The sequence below is a fragment of the Magnusiomyces paraingens genome (assembly GCF_902498895.1).
Source record: "Magnusiomyces paraingens strain CBS 517.90 genome assembly, contig: contig4, whole genome shotgun sequence".
Classification (NCBI taxonomy): Eukaryota; Fungi; Ascomycota; class Dipodascomycetes; order Dipodascales; family Dipodascaceae; genus Magnusiomyces; species Magnusiomyces paraingens.
In genome coordinates, this window is record NW_022474070.1 from 1,327,181 (window position 1) to 1,351,463 (window position 24,283).

Genomic DNA, 24,283 nt, shown 5'->3' on the forward strand with positions numbered 1-24,283 from the left:
TTGAGTTCAATATGAAAAAAAAAAGACATTTTGAAATCATTTCTACTACATCTTCTGGAAAGGGATGGGGAAAAAAAATATACTGACAGCTGTAAGAAAGTGTTTATTATTATTCAAATGACAAACTTTTGTATTAAAAAAAAAATTGGAACAATTATTCATTTTAAATATTTAATCTTTTAGTAATTTAAAACTTGTTTTTCATTCTATCAATGCTTCTATATTTTGGTTTAAATTATAAATATATATATATATATATATATATATATATATATATATATATTTAAAATCATTTTAAAATGAATATATTGTTTATATCAGTTCACATGTTCAAAAAAAAAAAAAAAAAAAAAAAAAAATTTCCTAAACTCTGGTAATAATAATGCCCATCTCTTCCATCTCTTCCATCTCTCTGTGTATGTGTAAATATTTTCAGCCGTACCTCAGCAGCTTCTTACAGTAACCCTTCTTACAACAGCAATAGCAGCAGCAACTTGACTTGCATCTTGTCAATGTAGGACCTGGAAAGCCTACTGTTAATGATAAATGCAATCTTTTTTTTTTTTTTTTGGGGAGGCAAGGAATATTTTCATTTTGGGAATTTATAATGAAAAGAAAGAAAGAAAAAAAAAATATCTCTTAGGAGAATTCTATGGTTGAATAGGTTGTTTAATCAATCATCAATCAATATGATATCCAATTGTAAACATAAATCAGTATTTTATTGATCAAAAAAAAAAAAAAAAAAAAAAAAAACCTTAGAATAGAATAGATATTTCATTATATTTTATTTTATTTTATTTTAATTTTTTATTTGTCTGTATGGAATTCAACTAACTATTTACGGCGTCTTCCTCCCATCTTGTTGGCTTGTTTTGCCCCATTAATCTTTTTCTCAACAGATGAATCACTTTCATCCTCCTTTTCACTTTCTTGGGATTGGCTGTTATTCTTAGGAACATCTTCTTCTTTGCGACCAACCTTGCGCCCACCATAGTTTTTGTTAATCATCTTATAAAGCTTAATGGGGACCGTATAAATGATGGTTTCACTCCACACTGGGTCCACAATCTCAGTAGGGTCCAACAAATACTTTTTACGTGAGTCCTTAGTATCCAAAAGGTAAACCTGGCCATCAGGATGAACATGAAACTCCTTGCCATTATCAAGAACAACACCACGAGTATTACCTGCAGGAATTCCAGAAGGCCAGGCCAAAGCCTTAGCTTCATCAATAACAGATAACATGTAGCGGCGATGACGTGAAACGGTGATTTTCTTGGACACATACTGGCCAGCAGAAACCAACAGGAAAATAAAAACGAAAACAAATACAGTACCAGGTCGGTATCGGGAATAAAAGTAATCAGCTCCCTTAAGTTTAGGGAATCCATGGTCCAAGAAAAAGTCGTAACGTTCACGAGCATGAGTGTCAGAAAGAATCTTGTAAACAAGACCTAACCGTGCAAATCGGTCTGTAGCATCCTTGTAGAGATGTTTGCGCTCTGAGGCAGAAAGTGGTTTGACCTTGGGAGTAACAGGTGCATCGTTTTCAGCGGCAGCAGTAGCAGTATCAGTAGCAGTAGCAGTAGCAGCTTCTGCTTCAGCTTCTTTTTGCTCCTTTAACTTTTTCTTGAGAGCACGTTCACGTGTAGCTGTCACTTTGTCTGGATGGATCTTTCGTGACAGTTGCTTGTATGCTCTATCAATGTCAGCTTGCGATGATCTTTTTGAAATGTCAAGCCATGAGTAGAAACTTGTAGCAGGGCCGAGTTCTGGATCATTACGGATCTGTTCATTCAAGTGAAAGATTTCTCTGTCGAGGGAAGACCAGTTTTGGTTAAACTTGCGCTGACCAGGCTGTTGGTCATAAGGATTGTGTTGTTGCTGTTGTTGTCGCTGTTGTCGCTGTTGGTTACTACCACCACTGCGCTTTGATGACCGACGATTCCCGGATCTTCTTTGATACTGCTGATCTTCAGGAGAAGCGGTTGCAAGTCCCACAAGCAGGGAAACAAGCAGGCCAAGCAAAAAAACTATGTGGAAAGTCTTCATTGTTTGGGAGAGAAAGAGAGGGTGGCTTGAATAGAAAAAGTTGCTCAATTGGCTCAGTCCTAATTTTTTTTTTTCTTTTTTCTTTTTTTTTTTTTTTTTCTTAACAGCTGGCATAAAAAAAAAACAATAAAATCCACGATTTGATTAGGTAATGCCGACAAGTTCTTTGATTTTTTTTTTTTTTTTTTAATTTTTTGTTTCTTACCCCAACTGAAAAGTTTATTTCTCAGATCACCACCACCAAAATTTATATACCCCCTCCCCCTCAATTCACAACAGCCAAACATACAATGGCTTCCAAACCTGCTTCTACAGACTCGAAACTAAAAGTTTCCTCTAAGCGTGAGCTTATAACTAACTATCTTGTCATTTACAATGCCGTCTCGGCTTTTTTCTGGGCCGCCGTGCTACTCCGTTTCCTGGTACTCTTCCCTCTCGTCGGCACCAAGTTTGTAAGTGGTGGTCTTAATGATTTCCTGCGCTGGGTTCAGACTCTTATGATTCTTGAAGTTTTCCATTCTCTTTTTGGTCTTGTTCGTTCTCCTGTTGTCACTACTGTTATGCAAATCTCTTCTCGCTTGCTTGTCGTCTGGGGTGTTCTTTATCCCTTCCCCGATGTAGGACAACACCCAGCTTTCTCTACATGCACCATTGCATGGTGCATAACTGAAATTATTAGATATACCTTTTACGTTTATACTCTGCTTAGACCAGGTCCTGGTGGCGTCCCTCGATGGTTGGTTTGGCTCAGATACTCTGCATTTTATGTTCTTTACCCTCTTGGCGCAGGCAGTGAGTGGGTTCTTATTCTTGTCAGCTTGCCAGATGCCGAACAATTTTCAACCTGGTACGCACTCCTTCTTAAGGCTTCACTTCTCATCTACATTCCTGGCTTTTATGTTATGTTTACTCATGTTGTCAAGCAGCGCAAGAAGGTCCTTGGTCGCGCTCCAATTCCTAAAATCAAGAAGAATGCTTAAATCACAATCAGCTAACTTTTTTGTTGGAAATAAAAAAAAAAAAAAATATACATAAAAATTATCTTCTAATAACAATTATTACTAGCCATTTTAAGGCTCATTACTTAAAAACTTTTCTTCTTGTTAGTCTTCTTCTTGTTTTTTTATTTTTAAAGAAATTGTCGTTTTTTAAAGAATTCTTGACAATTCCACAGAGAGTCTATCAAGAGCCTCTTGAGCTTCTTCCTGTGTCATGTTTTTAAAGTTTTCTAAATAAAATTTCTTTGTTAATAACTTAAGCAATGAATGATTTGATAAACCCCATATTTTTTTTTTTTTTTTTTTTTTTTTTTTTAAACTCACCTCTAAAACTTCGTACTTGCTCAGCAAGCTCCTCAGTCTTTCTAACATCGGCCTCGGAGCCTTCGACACCAGAAAATCGTGCGCGCTGTTGATCTTCCACACGTCGAGTTGCACCAATTGCGGCACCCCAATCCTGATTTTCGGCAAGAGGCATTCGCAAGCCTGTGCGATTAACAGCTTCACGATACATTTTATCAATTTCTGAAGACAAATCGTTATACGAGTCTTGGCCTTCAGAAGCACCAGCACTACTGGGTCCAGCGGCTGACGAAGATGGACCTGGTGCTGAAAATAAATCTGCAGGGTGTATGGGAATAGTCCCAGATGTAGGTGTCACCATGGCACTGGTATCACCACTACTTGTACTCTCCCCACTACTGCTATTTATACCCCGGGTATTGCGGTCCAACGGCAAAGGCGGAGGAACATTAGCAGCGGCTCCAGAAATTGGATTAGCAGATGTTGCTTCCCCGTGCGACCCGACTACAGGAGTCGGTGGCTCGGGCTGGTCAAAGTCCATGGCAGAGTCTGATGGTGGGGCTCCGTAAATAGTTCCAAAGCCGGTATTCCCAATTATGGCATTGGGATCTGTGGGTTCTCCACTCCATCCGGAAAGTGCAACATGTGTTCCTAGTACATCCTTGACTCGAGCCATTCCTAGTGGCTCTCTTGCACCATGGTCATTGATGCTACGATTGGTTGTACCATTGGACAAACGTGCTACTCCTTCCTCTCCTTCATTGAGATCCACTGTTTCATATAAAGTATCTCCAAGAACCTGCTCACGAACAAATTCTGTAACTTCTTTGGCCTTTTGGATGGCTTCAGCCATATTACGTTTACTGTAGTGGGGGAGCTGCTCTCCAGTCTCAATTGTATGTTTGACGTTGCGACACACAGCCAGGAAAATCCCGTCCCAACCCTCAACCTCTAGTTTATCGAGAAGCTTTAAGATTTGGGTAATTTGTTGTGATATTGTATCCAAGTGTTCCTTATCTTCCTGTTGACGAGCAATGCGGGCCTGGACCTCGGCTTCAGCTTGGGCTTGAGCAGCAGCAGTACTGGCTGCCATAATGGGGCTTTCAATATTGTTGTACATGTCACGGTGAGTGTGATATGGGAATGGAGTGAATGGACTAAAAGTGTAAATAACTGCAAGAAGACTATCCCGGACTGAACGTACATCTGGGTCATCTGAGGTGTATGCATTTGTCCAGTAGGTAATGTCTTCGACGGTGTTTGCATTATCTGCTGCAATGTTGGTAGTTGAGCCAGTATCCATTGAATCTGGATCTGAAGAAGATGTTCTTGAAGGAGCATCTGGAGGGGATGAGGTTCCATCAAAGTAAGAAAACTCGTCAATCCAAGTAGGTAGAGCTGCAGTAAAATACTTGTTGACAAGAGTTGTAGAGTGGCAAATGCCAGCATGAGAAGGTCTACGATTTAAAAACTCTTGCTGAAGAAAGATTCTTTTTTCTTTGAGAGATGCAGTCTGAGGTGGAGAGTGTACTTCTTGGTCAATATTAACATTTTGGTCCTCTGGTGGGAAATCCGCAGGCAAAGACCCTGAAAAAGCTAATGAGAAATGGTTAATAAAAAAAAATTTAAAAAATTAAAAATTAAAAAAATTAAAAAAGAAATAAAGTGGCTTGTGCATAAATATTTTTTTTTTTTATTTTTCATTTTTTGTTTTTCAAAACCAACAAACCTTTAAGGAATTCAATCTTCCCGCTCTTTGGAGGACCGATTACAAGAATATATTTGCGATCTATTGAAGAGTCGTCTGCAACTGAAGACATGGACATGGTTGAGAGAGTAGATAGACGGTTTGAGTTTGGATCCGCTCCGGTGGTAGTAGGAAGCAAACCTTGGTCCATGGTGATGCAGCAGGGAATTTATTTGTAATATTGGCTTATATGGATGGATATTATATGAGTAAAAAAATAAAAATAAAATAGAAATTAAAAGAAACCCTCCCAAACAATACAAGGAATTGAATTGAAGGGAAAAAAAAAATAATAAAAATACAATTACAAAAAAAAAAAAAAAATAATAATAATAATAATAATAATAATAGAGAATACAGATCAGATTTATATACAAAAAAAAATATATATATATATATATATAACAAAGAACTTAAGAAAATGGAAACAATAAAAGTGTCGCTAAAAAAAATCTCGTCAAATTTTGAGTTTGATATACAGTATATGTTAATGGTTTAGCTCCCATAAGAATATAGGGCTTTTTTTATTGATTATGAAGGCGTCGTGCGGCTTTTTATTTATGCGGCTTTCAATGAGTAGAGAAAGAAAAAATGTCACCATCAATAAGATAATTTTTTTTTTTTTTTTTCATTTCATTTCATTTCATTTCATTTTGGAACCTTCAGAAGAAGAAGAAAAAAAAAAAAAAAAAGAGCAGGAATAGGAAAAAAAAAAGGAAATTTAACTGATAAAGTTTAATAGACTTTATTTTATAGATCTAAGGTACAAAGGAATTTTTTTTAAAAAAAAAATCACTTTTGATTAGGTTAACGTTTGAAGTTGGTAAGAACTCAAAAAGTTTGCTGAACTGCTCTTGATAAATAGGAAAGTAATCATTGCGAATGAAAATAAACCTATTAAAAGAATTTTTGTTTACATGAGTTTGTAAAATGCTTTATTTTTTTTTTTTAAATACTATTAGAATTAATAGATAGATAGTTACCAGCCTTTATTTTTTTATATATATTTTCATCAAACGACGAGTAATTTTTTTTTTTTTTTATAACAAACATTGTTTTGGAATTAAACGTCCGGCTAATACTGCAAAAAATAAAATGAAAACATCAAGCAACCAGACCCTCAAAATCTAAACAAAACAAGCATTTTAAGATCTATATATATATATCTTTGAATGGCTGGTCTTAATACTATTTTTTTAATTTTTTGGGCAAATTTACAGAATCACTCTCATGTGTTCATGTTTATGGTCTGTTGCACAACGGTTGTTTTAAGGTACACAGAAATAAACATTAAGGAACCCAGCCCCACGTTTAACCAGCTTATCCAATATATATACATAACTAGGCTAAAAGCGACTTTAAAAAAAGTAGGTTAGTTTTGTAAACACCAGATGAGCTCAGTCCTGAAACTTTTTTTTTTTTTAAATTTTTTTTTTTTTTCAACAGTAAACAAACGGATTTAGGTATAAATGGGATATTAAAAGAAAGAAAAAAAAGAATATAAATATTCAAAGAAATGTCCACTTTTTATTTTAATTTTATTTTATTTTTCTCTATTTTTTTTTCTTTTAAAAAATATTCAATTTACTTCATATAATCAAAATGACAAATTTTTATAAAAGTACACAATCTGGTGAAAAGCCCAAGAGTAAATCATCACCACCAACTTCAAAGCAACAAAAAAAACCCATAACAAGAACAAGAAACGGTTGCATAACTTGCAAGAACAGGTTAGTAAAAATAATAATAATAATAATAATAATAATATGAGGTTATTTGATGAATTTAATGACTCAAAACTAACCATTATATACAGAAGAATTAAGTGTGATGAAGGGAAACCTTGTTGTGCAAAGTGTATAAAGAGCAATCGCAAGTGTGAAGGATACAAACCAAGGTTTGAGTTTAGAGAAGTACCTCACAGTAGATACATGTCTACAACATTAATACCGAAACCAACATTATCATCGTCATCATCATCATCATCATCATCATCATCATCATTGTTATCTTCTGCTCCCCAAACAGTAAACAATTCAAGCATAGATGTTCCTTTAACTCAGCTTACCCACCATCATCATGTTCTGCCTTCTGTGTCTTCCTGTACATTAAGCCCATACACAGAATCATCACCGTTATCATCTGTTCCAAGAAACAATCATCCAGGGATACCACTTCCACGACTACAAGATTGTTTGGATCAACAACGACAAATGTCTGGAGGTTTGGGTCCTCCAAGTTCTCCACAGATTCCCACTCACCAGAACACTAACATGTTACTTTCTTCGGGTGGAGTATCTACTTATAGTTATTTTGCTCCTAGTCCATCAATGGTTCCAAAATCAAAATCTCCATCTTTACGAAACATTTTAAATTTTACACCAGGTTCCAGATCCGGGTCACCTGACGGGGTTCCTAGATATTTTAATTTAAGTTAGATATTTAAATTATATTTTTAAGGGTTAGGGTTCGATGGTCTAGTCGGTCATGGCATCTGCTTAACACGCAGAACGTCCCCAGTTCGATCCTGGGTCGAATCACTTGACTTATTCTTTTTGTCTGTTTGTTTAAATCAAATTTTTTTTTTTTTTTTTTTTTGAATGTTGCTATTATATATATATATATTGAAATAGTTGTTGTTTTTGTGGGTGTTATGATGTAAAGAAATTTTTTTTTGTTATTGTTATTCTATTTTTATATAACGCTTGTACATGTGTGTGTGTGTCTGTTTGTATATATGCATATATATATTTATATATAAACCACCACCACCACCCACACACACACATACAACCTACCGGCTTTTTTTTTTATAATGCAACAACGTCATAGGCGGGATGTTTGCTGCTACTGCTGCTACAGTGCCACTTTTGTTTCTAAAACTTTTTTTTTTTTTCTGTTTAAAATTCTCCTCTTTTTTTTTTTTTTTTTTTTTTTTTTTTTTTAACATCCACAACTCCAAAAAAAATTCATTTTAAAATCTCAATTTTTTTTTTTTTTAAACTTCATTACTATAATATTTCAATTCTTTTTTATATCTTAATAAATATATATAAACTTTATATTTATATTTATATTTCTCTTTTTTTTTTTTTTTTTTTTCTATAAACATTATCATTATTATTCTATCTAAAAAAGCTATGGTTGTCTGCGCTTACGTCACTACATCTTCCCCATAATGCCAACTCCTCGCAAACAGGAAAGTAGCATTTCACTACAGATCCCACAGTCTCAACTGCAAGAGACTCTGGTAAGCCAACTAAATTCTACTCTGCCAGGAATTGTAGCAGCAGTAGCTTCACCCGCAGAAACAATAACAATAACAGCAACTGATCCAATATTAGGAACATCTACATCTACAACTACAACTACAACTACAACTTCAGGGTCTACAGCAGCCTCACCAGCAATATCTGTGAAAACACCTGCGGGAAACAGTAGCAACAATAATAACAATCCAATCACCAGTACTCCAACTCCAGTATTGAAACCAGTCATTAAGTTTCCACCTAGTCATATTCCTCTTTCTCCAGATGCTTTATCTACTTTCTATATTCCATTAACAAAATCATCAAAATCTCCAGCAGGTAATCTAAAATTTCACATACAGCAGCAGCAGCAGCAGCAGCAGCAGCAGCAGCAGCAGCAACAACAACAACAACAACAACAACTACCACAAACTTGTTCATATTCTTCTTCTTCTTCTTTACCTTCTTTGGCAACTCTGCCATTCCCATCAGGCCCTATTAACCCTATTGATCTCTCCAGTCTCATTTTGGCTCTGAATCTTGAGACAGAATTTGACTCCTTTTTCAATACCCTTGTCGATATTCTTCAATCTCTTTTTAGTGCCACACGCGTATCTTTAGCATTTCCAAATGATCCAGCTGATATTTACAATGCTCCATGGGGACTTAAGGGTCTTTGGAATGGCGAATCTGATCTACCTTCACCATCGTCACAATCATCTTCAAAACGTTCGGAGACACCTCGACATAGTCTAGACACCATTAATATCCCCCTAAATAAGATTTCTTGTAAGTTTTGTGGAATTTATATATTTTAAAGTTAAAAAGTCAAAGCCACTAACCCAAAATCATTTTGTTTTTTAAAAAAAAAGCCAATAATGATTTAGATGATAGCTCTTGGGATACCGAGGGCATTATGAGTGATACTGAAGAAGAGGATGAAGATGATTCCTTGTTAACCACTGAACCAACAGGGCCTACTATCCCTATAAAAAATCCAGAAACAACTACAGCTACTACTATAAATACAAACCGGCCAGATCCAACCCAACGTGTCGGATCTCCATTCAACTACGTCCCACTTTACTCTTCGTCTCTAAATTCTCTCTACCAGGAAGATGTCGATTTGATCACTGAAAAGTTTAGCAATCCGGTTCCAGCTCGTCCCAAGAAACCCAGCATAGATATTAATGCTACTGAAACTGCCGCAAATATTGCCACCCAACTTTTCTCCTCCACATCTACATCTACTACACCCACAACAATCACTCCTGCGCAAACTCAACCACAACCACTTGAAAAACCAGCCACCTTGCGCCAAAAGCTTACTCGCCGTCTATCAAAATCTAAGCGTACTAAACAAGAAGAAACTTCACCCACTGTTAAGGTTGATGCAGGAGGTACTGCTTTTCTTCCCACAGCTCCTACTTTTGTTTCTTCAACCAAGCCTATTTTAAGTCTTGAATCAACAACACAATTGAAAAATGTACCTTCTGCGACAAGCAATGAAACATTTTCATTAAAAAAAGGAAGACATAAACATTCAACCAGCGTCTCGAGCAATGGAAGCTCTCGAAGCGGAAATTTTCGGAGCTCTTATTTGCAGATCCACCATCAAACGTCTGCGTCAGCTTCTTCGTTTACGTACCCAAATTATTCAAGGCATACAAACAACAACCACCGCTTTTCGATTCTGTCGCCGAGGCCACAGATGCGCCCTAATCTTGTGGTCTTTGACGAACTCCAATCATTGGCATGGGAAAAGGACCCCTTGATTGATTCCTCGAGTATTAGTAAAATCATCAAGTGCGGAATGACTACCTTGCTACAAAGAAAATATTCGCCCAATGGAGACGTCCTTGCACCTCCAAAGTATGAAGAAAAGGTTTATTTTGACAGCGAGCAGACTATGAACTCGCCTTGGAGCTGCTCTCCTGCTCCTTCTCCAGCAATACATGATTCTCAAGAAAATCCCTTTTTTAAGGATTATGCCGTGTCTCCTAAAAGCACCACTTGTAGAAAATCAAGCGATGGTTCAGAACTAGAATCAGCATTTTCACAAGGTAGTAGTGATTCAGATACTTCATTTTCAGATTATACTAAAAAGAATTATGAAAATTCATTCATACTTTCTGGCATAAAAGAGTCTGTTTCTGCAATTGGATGTGAAAACACAGTCAGCATTATTCACATCCCACTTATCGTCCCGACCAAAGTTTCTATAAATAAATTTTTGGGGAAAATGGAGTACAACAATACGTCTCCCCCCATTGCCGTGCTTTCAATCATGTCACATTTGATACCATACCCTGGTGACTTGAGCGAACATCTTAAGCAATTTTCTTCTCATATTGCCACTGCCTTGGTTAATGCTAAAGCTCACACTAACCTCAGCAATCAAATAGATTCCATCACTTCTTCTTCAGTTTCGTTCCGACCTCACCATAATCATAGATTGTCAGCTGGTAGCGCTGCCACTATTTATAGTGGTTCTTCGTCCCTTCAGTCACCTACTTCTACAATTTCCCCTGAAAAATCGGCAAGAAGCGCGCGTCATCGGGAACGTTTGAAACGAATGGGATCATTTGCATTTAAATATGGTTATGCAAAACGATTAGGCTATGCTTCAACATCTTCAGCATCTACTTCAAAGAAAGACGACAAGAAAGATTTAGAGGATGAATCACCTCATCATCATCGACCTTCTTTACTCTCAAATCCTAGTTCTTCGCGTTCATTGCTGCCTGTGCGGCATTTACGCAAAATTCTCGAGTCTATTCCCATCCAAATCTACACTATGGAGCCTGCCGCCGGTAACATTTGTTGGGTCAGCAATCGGGTGACCTCTTACCGAGGTCAAACTTATGACGAGTTTTGTGCAGATCCCTACAAGTCTATCCATCCAAAAGACAGAGATGATTTTATTTCTTCTCTTCACGAAGCTTTCCGAACTGGCGAGGCTTTTTCACGGATGGTGTATCTACGCCGTTTTGATGGTGCTTACCGTGCTACAATTTACAGATGCTATCCTTTGCGTGATGATCGTGGAGTCACTGTGTTTTGGCTCTGTACACTTTTCGATGTGCATCAGCAGCGCAAAGCAGAGCTTGCTGCCATTAAGCGAGCTAAGGAAACGGCAGGCGACCACAAGTACAAAATTTTGGCTGAATCTACTCCTATTATTGTTTTTACTTTCCACCGTTCTCGAGGGATTGTTTATTCCAACAAGGCCTGGTTTGACTTTTCTGGATGCAATGCAGAAAAGACTTATGGGTTTGAGTACGTGAAACGGATCCACCCAGATGACCGAGAACGGTGCTTGATTCAAACAGACTCATTTAAGAAGCATACGCTCAACAATGAGTGGTCAATCAAAAATGTTCCACCAAAGGGCTCTTACACAGTCGAAGCACGCTTACTTGATAAGAACAATCAGTATATTTGGCATCTTATCACGTATACCTCTGTTGATGCTGAAGACCTAGAGGACGGCATGTGGTTTGGAACATGCACTAATATCAATGATCAAAAGTTAAATCAAGCCAAGCTTTTGGAAGACAAGGAAGAAGCACAGCGGACAATTGAGTCCAAGACCATTTTCCTTTCCAACATGTCGCACGAAATCCGCACGCCATTAATTGGTATTTCGGGTATGGTTAGATTTTTATTTGACACACCGCTGACGGCCGAGCAGTTGGATTACTGTCATACTATTTCTTCGAGTTCCGACGCTTTACTCAATGTGATTAACGACATCTTGGATTTGTCTAAGGTTGAGTCTGGCAAAATGACACTGACTTCGACTTGGTACCATGTGCGACGGCTTCTGGAAGAAGCCAATGAGTTCTTAAGCTCTATGGCAATTTCTAAGTCACTCGAGCTTAACTACATGATTGAAGACGATGTGCCCATGTGGGTTAAGGGAGATCGATTTAGGCTGCGTCAGGTGATGCTCAATCTTATCGGGAACGCAATCAAGTTTACTGATAAAGGTGAAGTATTCACACGATGTAGTGTGATTAAGGAAGAAAAACAAGATGTGCCAGATACAGTACTTCTCAAGTTTGAAGTGATTGACACCGGACGTGGGTTTACTAGTGAAGATGAGTTGAGAATGTTTAAACCATTTTCGCAGCTGCGGTCTAATCACCAGTATCAAGATTATAGCGATAGTCCAACATCATCGTCATCATCTTCATCCTGCAGTTCTGGATCATCTACGGAAACTGCCATGATTCCATCTGAAGAACCCAAAATGGAGCCTGTAATGGCGCCTCCTACATTTACATCTCCAGGAACAGGTCTTGGTCTTGTAATTTCAAGACAATTGATTCAGCTTCAAGGTGGCGAACTTTCTTGCAAGAGCAAGCCTGGGAAGGGTAGCAAGTTTGTTTTTACGTGCCGTGTTGACTTGCCCACTGAGTCTGACAAGCCGCCAGTTGAAGAGAGTATGCGAGTGGAAGAGGTTACTGTTTCTGAAGTCCAGCCATTGGATATTTTAATTATTTGTCCATGCGAGTATGCGCCATTGAGCATTATTCATCACATTAAAAAGACAGTTGCAGATCCAGTCAATTGTAAATGTACTGTGGTGAGGAACGATAGCATTTTGAGAGAATATCTTTCTGGTAAGAAGCCATTCCGAAAATGGACGCATGTGATTATCAACAACTCAAAGTCTGAGCTTGTGGAGACAGCCAAGCTTGCGCTGGAGTGCAACCGGCAATTTAAATGGATGATGGAAATTGTTTTGTTGGTCCCCCTGATTCAAGAGTCGACTATTATAGCCGGAATTAATGGTGCTGGTGCTGTAGGTCCACAAAAGCTTCCGCCTAGTGTTCGGGTGCTGCATAAGCCTGTGACACCGACCAAATATAGCTTGGTTTTTGATCCATCGAAGCAGCGCGAGGCGAGTCGTGATCTCAAGATGCGCAATGCACAGGAGGTTTTAGAAAATCAAAAAGACATTTTTAAAACGATTCAGCAGTTTGTGGGAGACCGACGAAAAGATGAAGAATCCGGTGGTTCTGGAACAAGAACCGAGAACGGCAAGTTAAATACAGATGAAGGACCGATGCGGGTACTTTTAGCGGAAGACAATCCTGTAAATCAAAAAGTGATGGGCCGCTTTTTTGACAAGGCCGGACTCGAGTACGAAATTGCCAAAGACGGTGTTGAATGTACACGCAAGGTATTTGAGCATGCACGAGGGTACTACGGGCTGATTATTTGTGATTTGGACATGCCGCGAAAGAATGGGTTTGAAACGTGTAAGGAGATTCGGGAGTGGGAGCGGCAACAAGACGCAGCGACCGGGAAGCCAGAATGTCCAGTTGCGATTGTTGCACTGAGCGCGTATGTCATGTCAGACATGGCAGGACAATGTGATCAGGCCGGATTTACGCGGTACATTTCTAAACCCATTGACTTTGGTCGTCTCAAAGACCTTATTCTAGAGCTTTTGTCTTGATAATGCTTGCAACAAGTTGAAGTCAAAGGACCTTTTTTTTTTTTTTTTTATTTGTAAAGTTTCTAGGCTTTGCCATATGTATACTAGTGTTTCGTATTTAGCTCTCATAAGAATTAATGTGTATTAAAAAAAAAAGTCGCAGACGCGCCAACAAAATTTTATGTGTGAAAATTCGCCATCAAAAATTGTGTGAGGAGGCCAAATTTTCTTTTTTAAATTTTTTTTTTTTTTTTTTTTTGTTTTTAACATTTAGACAAAAACTAAACTAAACTCAACCAAAAAAAAAAAAAAAAAATTACTCCCCTATTTCGATATAGACCACGGTCGTGTAGCCAAAGATGAATACAACCTCGGAGGCATCTTACGTTCTGCCGGCAGACGCTTCGGCCGCGGCAGTCACACAGCTGGGGATAGGACTAGGGGAATCGCCAGACTCACACGACGATTCACGCGATGATACACATGACGATGACGATGAAGACACTGCCACGGTGACTAACGGGACATCTTCTTCATCTACAAGGAAAAAAAACCCTTTGGGAAGTGCAGCGAAAGATGGGGCACCTAAAAAGAAACGGCGGAGATCTCGAAAGGGTCTGGCCAAGGTTTTTGAATGCACTGAACCATCGTGTGGCAAGCGTTTCACGCGGCAAGAACATCTTGCACGACACCAGTTAAACCGTAAGTTTTTTTTTTTATTATTATTATTGAGTAAATCAAAAAGAAACTTTTTTTTTTTTTTTTTTTTTTTTGAAATTGTGACAGAATCTAACTGGAAATGTTTGAAAAGACCGGCCTAAAATGATTTACCGATGTAGCTGGCCTGATTGTGGGCGCGAGTTTGTGCGTGAAGACCTGCGACTACGACATTATAACCGACACTTGCGCCGCAACGGGCCGATCCAAAACTCAACTCCTGCGATTGCATCAACAGTCAAAAGTACCGAGGCTGATACAAACGGGTCACCGACAACTTCAGCTCCGGTATCAGCAACAGCAAGTCAGGAACCGGGCCAGTCACCTATGTCTTCTTCATCCTCGGATTCACCTGCAACAACTCCGTCAATAGGTCCTGGTACGTCTGCAGCACTAAGTTCTTTACCATCATATGAAACTTTATGTAAACAGCAACAGGCTTTGGCTAGAACTTCAGTAGGGAAATCATCGGCAGTGCAACAAATCACAGACTTTATTCTACCTTCTGCAGCAGCAGCAGCAGCAGCAGCAGCAGCAGCAGCAGCGGCTTCTTCTTCTTCTTTGTCTACAAACAACAGTAACAACAGTAACAAAAACAGCCTAAGCGCTGCAACAGGCCCTGCGGGTGGTGGGGCCACTGGAAGTGTAGCAACTGCAACCGCACAAACTTCTGGAGCAACAATCTCTGCAACAGCACCCAATAACTCACCACTCCCATTCCCTTGGATGCAGGCAGCTCCTTCAACAGCACTGGGACCCCAACCACCGTTCCTAGTACCCCCAATTGCCAGTGACCCCGCAGGATCATTTCCCTCTCATGCAAAATCCGGGGGGTTGCCACCCCCAGGCCGCACTTTTTGTAATCCAGCCGTATTCTCCAATAGCCGGGGCCCTGTGTTACCACCAGTCTCTTCCAGTGGAACCGGAATAAGATCCACAGGCAATCATAACGATATCCCTTGCACTGCGACCTTAAATACATTCTCTAAAGCACAACAGACTACGGGTAGTTCTGTGAGTAGTGGTGATGATGACAGTGGTCTCAGTGTAAGCACAAATGTCTCTCTACCGACTCTAAAGTCTATTGACCCATCGTCAACATCAACCCCTCAAACAACAACAGTAGCAGGGACTACACTGGCGACTGCTGCAACAGCAACACAAGCTTCTTCAACTACAGAACCAGCTCAAACAGGCTCAACTCCTATATTTAATGATGACACTTTAAGTCTTTTCAATCCACTATACAGCATGAGCCCAACGCTTCTTTTTTCCGAGCCTGAACCAAGAAATGACCCCGGATCAGTGGGTCCAGGACTGGGGACTTCAACTTTTGGTACAGGACCAGGAAGTCCATTGAACACTAACGACCTAATTTCGTGGCTCTTTTCGGATGCTCTTTTGCAAAACGTACGAGACCCGGTTCTTTCACCAGCATACCCAACAACTGACTCGCCAATGGCATTACAAAATATGCTTGCGCCGCCAGTCCCATCAACCCAAGGCGAGTTAATATCACTTTCCGAGTCAAAACGCCAGCGTCTGCTGCAGTTGATCCCTGAGGTTGTGGAACCAGCACCTAAACCCGGGGAGATTGGGGCTGAGGAAATTAAGGGTTTAGAATTCCCACCGACGGCAGGGACGCCGGTTGGGAAAAACGTGCCGTTTTACTTGCACACTACGTTACCGTACTTGCAAAAGTACATTGCCAACTACTGGATTTTTTTCCATACACAATACCCAATTCTCCACAGACCGACTTTTACAGCTGATAGATGTCCTGAGGGCTTATTATGGGTTCTAGTACTTATTGGAGCAACATATGACCGTGCAAATGAGTTTGCTCGCAGAGTGGCAGATCCTTTACGATGGATACTTTTCGGGTCGCCAGAGTTTGACCCTCCAGCAAAGTTGTGGGTAATTCAAGCTTTGATTCTTTTGGAAATGTATGAGAAAAGCATGGCAAATCGCAAACTTCACATTCGCGGACACATTCACCATGGAAGCATTTTACAGCTTATTCGGCGTGGTCCCATGCTAACTGGCTCATCTATGGCAGATACTGAAGCTGTTCACCAGCAACAACATGGAATGCCACAACAACATGGAATTCAGGGATCGCAGCAGCCCCAACAGTCAGAGCTTGATCCGTGGAAACGCTGGATCCAGTTTGAAGAAACTAAGCGATCAGCGTTACTTGCATTTGTGTTGGATACCAACCATGCCAATCTGTTTGGTCATACATCACTACTGGCGGTGCATGAACTGCGCGTATCTTTACCATGCAACAAGGAGCTATGGGAATGTAATGATCCCGTACAATTAAGCGCTTACTTTGCGCCCTCTCAAAATGGTTTAGGTCATAACCAAACAGGACCTGGAGGCGTTGCTACGGTGCCATTCATCGATGCTCTCAAAATGACACTCAATAATATACCAGTACCTACAGAACCGTTTGGGCGCAAGGTCATTTTATCTGGACTTCTTTCAATTCAGTATAACATGCAACAGCGTGACCTTCAAGTTATATCGCTTGGGTGGGATGCATTCCGTGGTACCTGGAGAGATCTTATGCGCAAGGCCTATATGTTTTGGCGCAATGACTACAAGGCAGCACTAATAAATGCCGAAAGACGGAAAAAGGAGATGATATCAGGTTCCAATGAGCATGTAATTCGGGTTTCATTGGAATCCCAGGAAGATGCAAATGAGGCTATTGCACTTCTTCAACGACAACACCAACTTAGAGAAGCAGCCGCAGCGTCTTCTTCTTCTTCATCTGTGGTCATTCCCTCTAAACCTCCATCTCGCTTTGCTTTGGAAGTTGGAGGCTGTGCAGATCCCTTCTTGCACTTGGCAATGGTGCACATGTCAGTTTCGCAGCTTGACTTGCAATATTTTTGTGGCGCGCCATCAATCTTCAACAACTCGCTCAAGACGTGCGATTATGCTGCAGCTGAGCGCCGAATCAGAGCGTGGGTTAATACGTCTAGCGGTGGTCCCGAGGCGTTACATTTTGCAGTTCATTTCCTTAAAGAAATGTACTTGGTGGAGCATGCATCTGAACAAGCACACGACGTGGATGTATGTCCAAACCCATACATTGCACCTTCAAGAGAAAGAAGTAGCGATGGACCTACAACGGCCGCACACCCGACTCGTAATCCATACATTGCTGCCAACGATCCAATTCCTCATCGGCCGTTCATTGTGTTCATCTGCGCCATGGTGGTGTGGACTTATGGATACGTTTTACAAGGCCCTGAGTCACGCACGCTGTGGGTGCAGCCACCTCCGCTTGACCCGAGTGCAGGACCAGCAACACCCAAGCTACTTGGTGAGCATGTGTTTAAGCATATGAGCGGGGTGATGCACCAGCGGGATGGCTTGGAGTACATTGCATGGCTAGCACAAGAAACGTCGCGCGCCATGGCACAAAAGAGTGGCACTGGAAGTAGCAATGGCAGTAGCAGCTGCAATATCAGCGGTAGTAGTACTGGGAGCGGAAATAGCAATGGCAATGGCAATGGCAACGGCAGTGGCAATAGCAATAGCAATGGAAATGGCAACGGCAACGGTAACGGTAACGGATCGTCTACCAGCACCGGAACTAGCATTCCATGGCAGCCTCCTACAGGTCCTAGTCCAGGACGCCGACTTAACCAAACGGTTGGCTTTCTTAAGCTTGTTATTGATTCACTGCGTAATCATAACTGGGAGCTTGTTAACGAGGGCGAGCGGCTGCTCATCAACTGCCTGGAGCGGTCGCTGGGCAAGACCGAGACCAAATGCCACTATTTACGGTGGGAGTGCTGATGAGAAAACATTACATACATATATAATTTGAATGATTGAATGATTGAATGATTGAACGATTGAACGATTGAACGATTGAATGAATGAATGAATGAATGAAATATAAAGTATCCACAAGAAAAAAAAAATAACACATACAAATCTACTAATCCTGTTCAGCTAGAGAAACTAAGCGCTCATCGATTTCATCTGGGGTCAAGATGCGGAAGTTGGGGTTGCCGTCAATGCCAACAACACCAATTTCAAGATCGTTTTTCCGGAAATCAACGCTGAGAACTGACGAAAGAGTCGAAATAGCCAGCTCGGTGACTTGCTTCCAGTCACCAGCGGCATGATCCTTCTTCTTAAGCTTCTTTTCAAAGGCATTCATAACCTCCTGTTGCTTTGGTCCTGTGGCAGTAGCCTTGTAACCAACATAATAGCCTGCTGGGTCACACTTGTAGAGCATAGGACCGTGTTCGTCATCGACGGAAATGAGAGTAACAGCAATACCGAGGGGTCTCATGTATGCACGCTGGGTGTAGATTTGCGAAATATTTGCGAGACGCTTGGCCAACGCGTCGCAGGGCATAGGATAGCCATTCTTATAAGCAAACTCGGCGGCCTCAGAGCGTGCACGTTGAACAGAAGCACGAGCATCAGCAATAGAGCCGGTGTAGACAGCACCAATGGTAGGAGAGATTTGGAAAAGGTACGAAACAGAGGCAGGATCCAGGAGTTTATCCTAGACAGGGGAAAAAAAAAAAAAAGGTTAGTGGTTGATTAAAAGATGCATAACAAAAAGCACTTACAGGAACCTTCTTCTGTGAAATAATGACGGCACAGTCCTTACCACGAACACCCAAAGAGGTAATGTTTGCAGAGTTTATAGCCTTGAAGGCGTATTCTAGAGGAAGGAAGATTAGACAGATGAAGATTAAGGTCAAGGCTAATTGATTACTTACCGACTTGGTATAGTCGGCCTTCAGGAGAAAAGATAGTAATGTGTCTGTCGTAGCCCGCGCTTCCTAAAAAACAAGTTAGTAATTCAAGTTACAAATCAATTGCTTGAGATAAAACATACCTGACATTATGGCAATGGTTGTTGTTGTTGTTGTTGGTGGTGGTGATGATGATGATGATGATGATGATAAATGTTAGATGGCGATTGTGTGTTATGCTGAGAAGAAGGATTTTTTTTAGTGGTGGCAAAAAAAGTCGATTGGGAGTGGCAAAGAAAAACTCTGTCACGTGAGATATGAATTTTAAAGGGAGGAACTTTGGCATCCAAAATTTTTTTTTTTTTTTTTTAAAATTTAATTTTTTTCCACCATCACCACCTTTTTTTTTTTTTTTTTTTTCTTTCATCTCTATATCAAATTTAACTTATATTTCAAGAAAAATACCAATGGTAATCACAACATGGGAAGAAGCCACGTTGTCGTATGACCACAAGACTACCAAGGAAAAACCTTTTTATGAAGACTTTTTGTCTTCATGGAAACCACGCGTGTCATACCATTTCAACGAAGAGGTCTCGCGGTTTCATTTTGGAGTACGACATCCTATGAAACCCTTTCGACTAATGCTAACAGACCACCTAGTTCTTGGTTATAAATTACATGAGTGTATGGATTTGTATCGACCACGACGAGCAACACGAGAAGAGATTTTAGAATTTCATGACGATGCATATATTGACTTTTTGCAACGCGTGACTCCGGATAACGTCAAAGAATTTACCAAGGTTTTTACCAAGTTCAATATTGGTGACGACTGTCCTATTTTTGACGGAATGTACGACTATTCTTCTATTTATACAGGCGCATCGTTAGACGCATCACGGAAACTTATTAATGAACAAAGCGACATTGCAATCAATTGGTCTGGAGGCCTTCACCACGCGAAAAAGTTTGAAGCTTCTGGGTTCTGCTATATTAATGATATTGTGCTAGGGATTTTAAATCTTTTACGGTATCACCCTCGTGTGCTGTATATTGATATTGATGTGCATCATGGAGATGGAGTACAAGAGGCCTTTTATGCAACTGACAGAGTGATGACATTGTCATTCCATAAATACAATGGGGATTATTTCCCAGGAACGGGCAATGTGGATGAGATTGGCAGTGGAGTCGGCAAACACTATTCATTGAATGTACCATTACGAGATGGTATTGATGATGATTCATATATTCGATTGTTTAAGAGTATTGTGGAACCAGTATTAACATCGTATCAGCCTGGGGCTATTGTGCTGCAGTGCGGCGCTGACTCACTGGGGTGTGATCGTTTGGGATGCTTCAATCTTAACACCAAAGCTCATGCTGAGTGTGTCCGGTTTGTGCGAAGCTTTAACTTACCCATGATGGTTGTTGGAGGGGGTGGGTATACTCCACGCAACGTTTCCAGGCTATGGTGCCTAGAGACTTCGGTGTGCCTTGACGTTGAGCTGGACTCGCGGTTACCGGCATCTATTCCGTTTGTCAAATACTTTGCACCGGATTATTCGTTATTCCCCAATCTTTCTGGTAAGATTGACAATAAAAATAGTCGCAAGTACCTGGAGAGTGTAAAGACTCAAGTAATGGAGCAACTGCGGTACTTGAATGGTGCACCATCGATCCAGATGCAAGAGGTGCCACCAGATTTGATGGGGTATGACCAAGAGACGGATTGTGCAATGGCTGATGAGCGGAGTGACCGAACAACCGATGAGCGGGACGCGGAGCAGGAAGCTAAGGATGGGGTTCGACGCGGGGAACAGGTGGAGTAGTTGTGTAGTCACGTGTGGGGATTGATAATTTTAGTAACTTATTTGTGTGGAGGGAGTTACTTTTCAGTAACTTTGGTGATTTATAAAAAATTTTTTTTTTTTTTTTTTTTTTTTCTTATTTATTTTTTTCACTCCCCTCCCTCCCTCACTGCTCCCTCACTGCTCCCTCACTGCTCCCTCACTGCTCCCTCACTGTTTTCAACCCCCCCTCATTGAGTGATTAGTCATCTGGGTATTCTGAGTCATCTCCGGCATGTTACATAAGCACATACATTTTCGTATTCAGCGATGTTCCCGTGTGTGTGTGTATGTAGAAATCAGCATGGACTCTGCAGATCTGGGTCTGGTAGTACGGCTGATGTATTGCCGATGACTGATTAATTAAAATTCAAATTTTTCACGTTCCGAAAGAATTTGAAAATTGACGAGTTGCCCCCAAAGTAAAAAAAAAAAAAAAGGAGGGGCTTGAATTTTTTTTATGCTGATGTTGGGCCTTCCCGCGGGGATTTTTCTTAACTTATCGTGTACCCAAAAGGAAAATTTTATATATAAATTTAACGGGTTTTCCCTATTTTTGAAAAAAAATAAAAAAAAAATTTTAAATAAACTCTTTCCTTCTTTTTTTTTTTTCTTACTTACTTACTTCCTTTCTTTCTTTCTTTCTTTTTTTTGGGTCACTTTATATATACCTGGACTAATCAATTCAATATATATTCAACAATGTCTTTTGTTCCTCCAGATTCTTTAGACGTTTTCCAAAAATACGCTTCAATCACTTCACCTACAGGTGAAAAGTTTCTGTCGCATTCGGACTTTGTTGACGCCATTGCACCTCTCGATCAAGACTACCACAAAATCCCCCGTGAAGCTTATGCCCTTCTTTTCAAGGTTGCAGATCGCTCCAACTCAAAACAGCTCTCTTTAGACGATTGGACTGCTTTTGAGAAGCTTCTGTATCTGCCTGATGCTGAATACCAGATTGCTTTCCGCCTTTTCCAAAGCCCAGAAAATCCCGAGGTCGTTGAATTTGCCGACTTTGTCAATACATACAACAAAATCCATTCGAAACCTTCTTCCCCAGAAGACTTCCCACCTTTCGACTGGAACTCTGCATGGTCCAGTTTGTATTTGGGCGACAGTACCCACCGTCACAATCTTTCATACAATGACTTTTCCCAACTTATTGCCGGTGTTCTGGGTGAGCGTGTTCGCCAGGCCTTTTCTTACTACGACCCCTCCCACACTGGGTACATTCTTCCGGACCAACTTCAAACAATTCTTGAAACAACAGCTTCCCACAAGCTTTCCGATACTCTTCTGAAGGATGCAAAGTTTCTTTGCAACGTCGGTGTCGGACCTTCATCGAAAATCTCTTATGCGCATGTCCGTGCTTTCCTCAATGTCATCAACCGTGCCGATCTTGTCGAGGTCATTATTAGAAACGCTGCAAAGTCTATCCACCATTCTAGAGACGCCGACACTTTTATTACCCGCCAAGACTTTTTGAACCAATCGTCAAAATCCGCTAGATTTGCTCTTTTCACCCCCCTAGAAATTGATGTTATCTTCCATTTCGCTGCATCTGCTGCCAATTCTTCTTCCTCTGACCTCATTTCTCTTAATAACTTCAAGTCTGTTTTTGACCCTACCTGGCAAGAGCGTCTTGAGGCTTGGCGTAAGAATGAAGCTCACAAGATTGAGGCTGCTCAACAGGCTTTTGTTCATCCCACTTCTTTCCTCCATGAAGTTTTCGAATCGGCTTACAACTTTGCTCTTGGTGCTGTTGCTGGTGCCTTTGGCGCTACCGTTGTCTATCCCATTGACCTTGTCAAGACCCGCATGCAGAACCAAAGATCTTCGCATCCTGGCCAGCAACTCCTTTACAAGAACTCTATTGACTGTTTCAAGAAGGTTGTCTCTAGAGAAGGTGTTCTTGGTCTTTACTCGGGTCTTGGCCCTCAACTTATTGGTGTTGCCCCTGAAAAGGCCATCAAGCTTACTGTCAATGATCTTATTAGAGGTAAGTTTGCTTCTAAAGACGGTTCCATCCCCGTCTGGGCTGAGATTCTCGCTGGTGGTACTGCCGGTGCTTGTCAGGTTGTTTTCACCAATCCCCTGGAGATTGTTAAGATTCGTCTTCAGATGCAGGGTGAGGTTGCTAAAACTATGGAGAATGCTCCTAAGCGTTCTGCTCTGTGGATTGTCCGCAACCTCGGTCTCTTTGGCCTTTACAAGGGTGCCAGTGCGTGTTTACTCCGTGATGTTCCCTTTTCTGCCATTTACTTCCCCACCTATGCTCACCTGAAAAAGGACTACTTTGGTGAGGGTCCTAACAAATCTCTTTCCATTCTGCAGCTTCTCACTGCCGGTGCCATTGCCGGTATGCCTGCTGCTTACTTTACTACCCCCTTCGATGTCATCAAGACTCGTCTGCAGACAGAAGCCAAGGCTGGTCAATCCAGCTATTTTGGTCTGCGTCATGCCGCCGTCACCATCTGGAAGGAAGAGGGTTTCAAGGCTTTCTTCAAGGGTGGCCCTGCTCGTATTCTTAGATCTTCGCCTCAATTCGGTTGCACCCTTGCCGCCTACGAACTTTTGCACGATCTCTTCCCTCTGCCCGGTCACTCCAAGGACAAGAAGACAGAGGCTGGTCACTCAGTTGTTTCTGGAGAGATTTCCGCCCCCTTTAGATTCTTGCAGAGCAAGAGTGCCATGAAGGTTATCCTTGACATTGACCATAACTTTGGCAAGCCCGGTGCCCTTACTGAGGAGCGCAAGAAGTTGATTCCCGGTTTAAAATAAACAAACCTTAAAAAGAATAACGACTACAAAAAAAAAAAAAAGAAAAAAAGCAAAGGAGGGATAGAAAAAATACAAGATGATAATGATGATGGAAGTATTATGATTAATGGAGGATTTACGACGTAACATAAAAAAAAAATTTAAACGCTTCAAAATTATAAATAAAATTAAAAATGATAGAATATTAGAAAAAAAAAAAAAAAAAAAAAAAAAGCTTCCCCTGATTTTTAAATTTTTTATTTATTTGATAAAACGTATTAACTATTTCTGACAATTTGTTGACATTAATCTTTAAGTAAGTCTATAAACGAGCAACACGGTTTGAGGATGCATTGATTGAAATAATTGTGAAACATTTGATAATTTGAGAAAAGATCAAATATTTATAAGATA

The 24,283-nt window shown here is 40.5% G+C and overlaps 8 protein-coding genes across 8 annotated transcripts; 5 read left to right on the forward strand and 3 right to left on the reverse strand.

Annotated features, from left to right (window-relative positions):
• Positions 1–837: 837 nt before the first annotated feature.
• Positions 838–2,055, reverse strand: SAPINGB_P005202 (uncharacterized protein; the record flags this gene model as incomplete). The annotated part of the gene is made up of 1 exon (XM_031999917.1): positions 838–2,055. The coding sequence occupies one exon, from the start codon at positions 2,053–2,055 to the stop codon at positions 838–840; it is 1,218 nt and encodes a 405-aa protein (XP_031855808.1).
• Positions 2,056–2,345: 290 nt separating this feature from the next.
• On the forward strand, positions 2,346–3,035 carry SAPINGB_P005203 (uncharacterized protein; the record flags this gene model as incomplete). The annotated part of the gene is made up of 1 exon (XM_031999918.1): positions 2,346–3,035. The coding sequence occupies one exon, from the start codon at positions 2,346–2,348 to the stop codon at positions 3,033–3,035; it is 690 nt and encodes a 229-aa protein (XP_031855809.1).
• A 168-nt stretch (positions 3,036–3,203) lies between these two features.
• On the reverse strand, positions 3,204–5,254 carry SAPINGB_P005204 (uncharacterized protein; the record flags this gene model as incomplete). Its single annotated transcript, XM_031999919.1, has 3 exons — positions 3,204–3,283; positions 3,378–4,952; positions 5,086–5,254. The coding sequence occupies 3 exons, from the start codon at positions 5,252–5,254 to the stop codon at positions 3,204–3,206; spliced, it is 1,824 nt and encodes a 607-aa protein (XP_031855810.1).
• A 3,027-nt stretch (positions 5,255–8,281) lies between these two features.
• Positions 8,282–13,821, forward strand: SAPINGB_P005205 (uncharacterized protein; the record flags this gene model as incomplete). The annotated part of the gene is made up of 2 exons (XM_031999920.1): positions 8,282–9,140; positions 9,224–13,821. The coding sequence occupies 2 exons, from the start codon at positions 8,282–8,284 to the stop codon at positions 13,819–13,821; spliced, it is 5,457 nt and encodes a 1,818-aa protein (XP_031855811.1).
• Positions 13,822–14,159: 338 nt separating this feature from the next.
• SAPINGB_P005206 (uncharacterized protein) lies at positions 14,160–18,333 on the forward strand (the record flags this gene model as incomplete). Its single annotated transcript, XM_031999921.1, has 2 exons — positions 14,160–14,502; positions 14,612–18,333. The coding sequence occupies 2 exons, from the start codon at positions 14,160–14,162 to the stop codon at positions 18,331–18,333; spliced, it is 4,065 nt and encodes a 1,354-aa protein (XP_031855812.1).
• Positions 18,334–18,478: 145 nt separating this feature from the next.
• On the reverse strand, positions 18,479–19,403 carry SAPINGB_P005207 (uncharacterized protein; the record flags this gene model as incomplete). Its single annotated transcript, XM_031999922.1, has 4 exons — positions 18,479–19,057; positions 19,125–19,219; positions 19,278–19,340; positions 19,397–19,403. 4 exons carry the CDS (start codon positions 19,401–19,403, stop codon positions 18,479–18,481), a joined length of 744 nt encoding a protein of 247 aa, XP_031855813.1.
• A 317-nt stretch (positions 19,404–19,720) lies between these two features.
• Positions 19,721–21,088, forward strand: SAPINGB_P005208 (uncharacterized protein; the record flags this gene model as incomplete). Its single annotated transcript, XM_031999923.1, has 1 exon — positions 19,721–21,088. One exon carries the CDS (start codon positions 19,721–19,723, stop codon positions 21,086–21,088), a length of 1,368 nt encoding a protein of 455 aa, XP_031855814.1.
• A 720-nt stretch (positions 21,089–21,808) lies between these two features.
• SAPINGB_P005209 (uncharacterized protein) lies at positions 21,809–23,890 on the forward strand (the record flags this gene model as incomplete). Its single annotated transcript, XM_031999924.1, has 1 exon — positions 21,809–23,890. The coding sequence occupies one exon, from the start codon at positions 21,809–21,811 to the stop codon at positions 23,888–23,890; it is 2,082 nt and encodes a 693-aa protein (XP_031855815.1).
• Between the last annotated feature and the right edge of the window lie 393 nt (positions 23,891–24,283).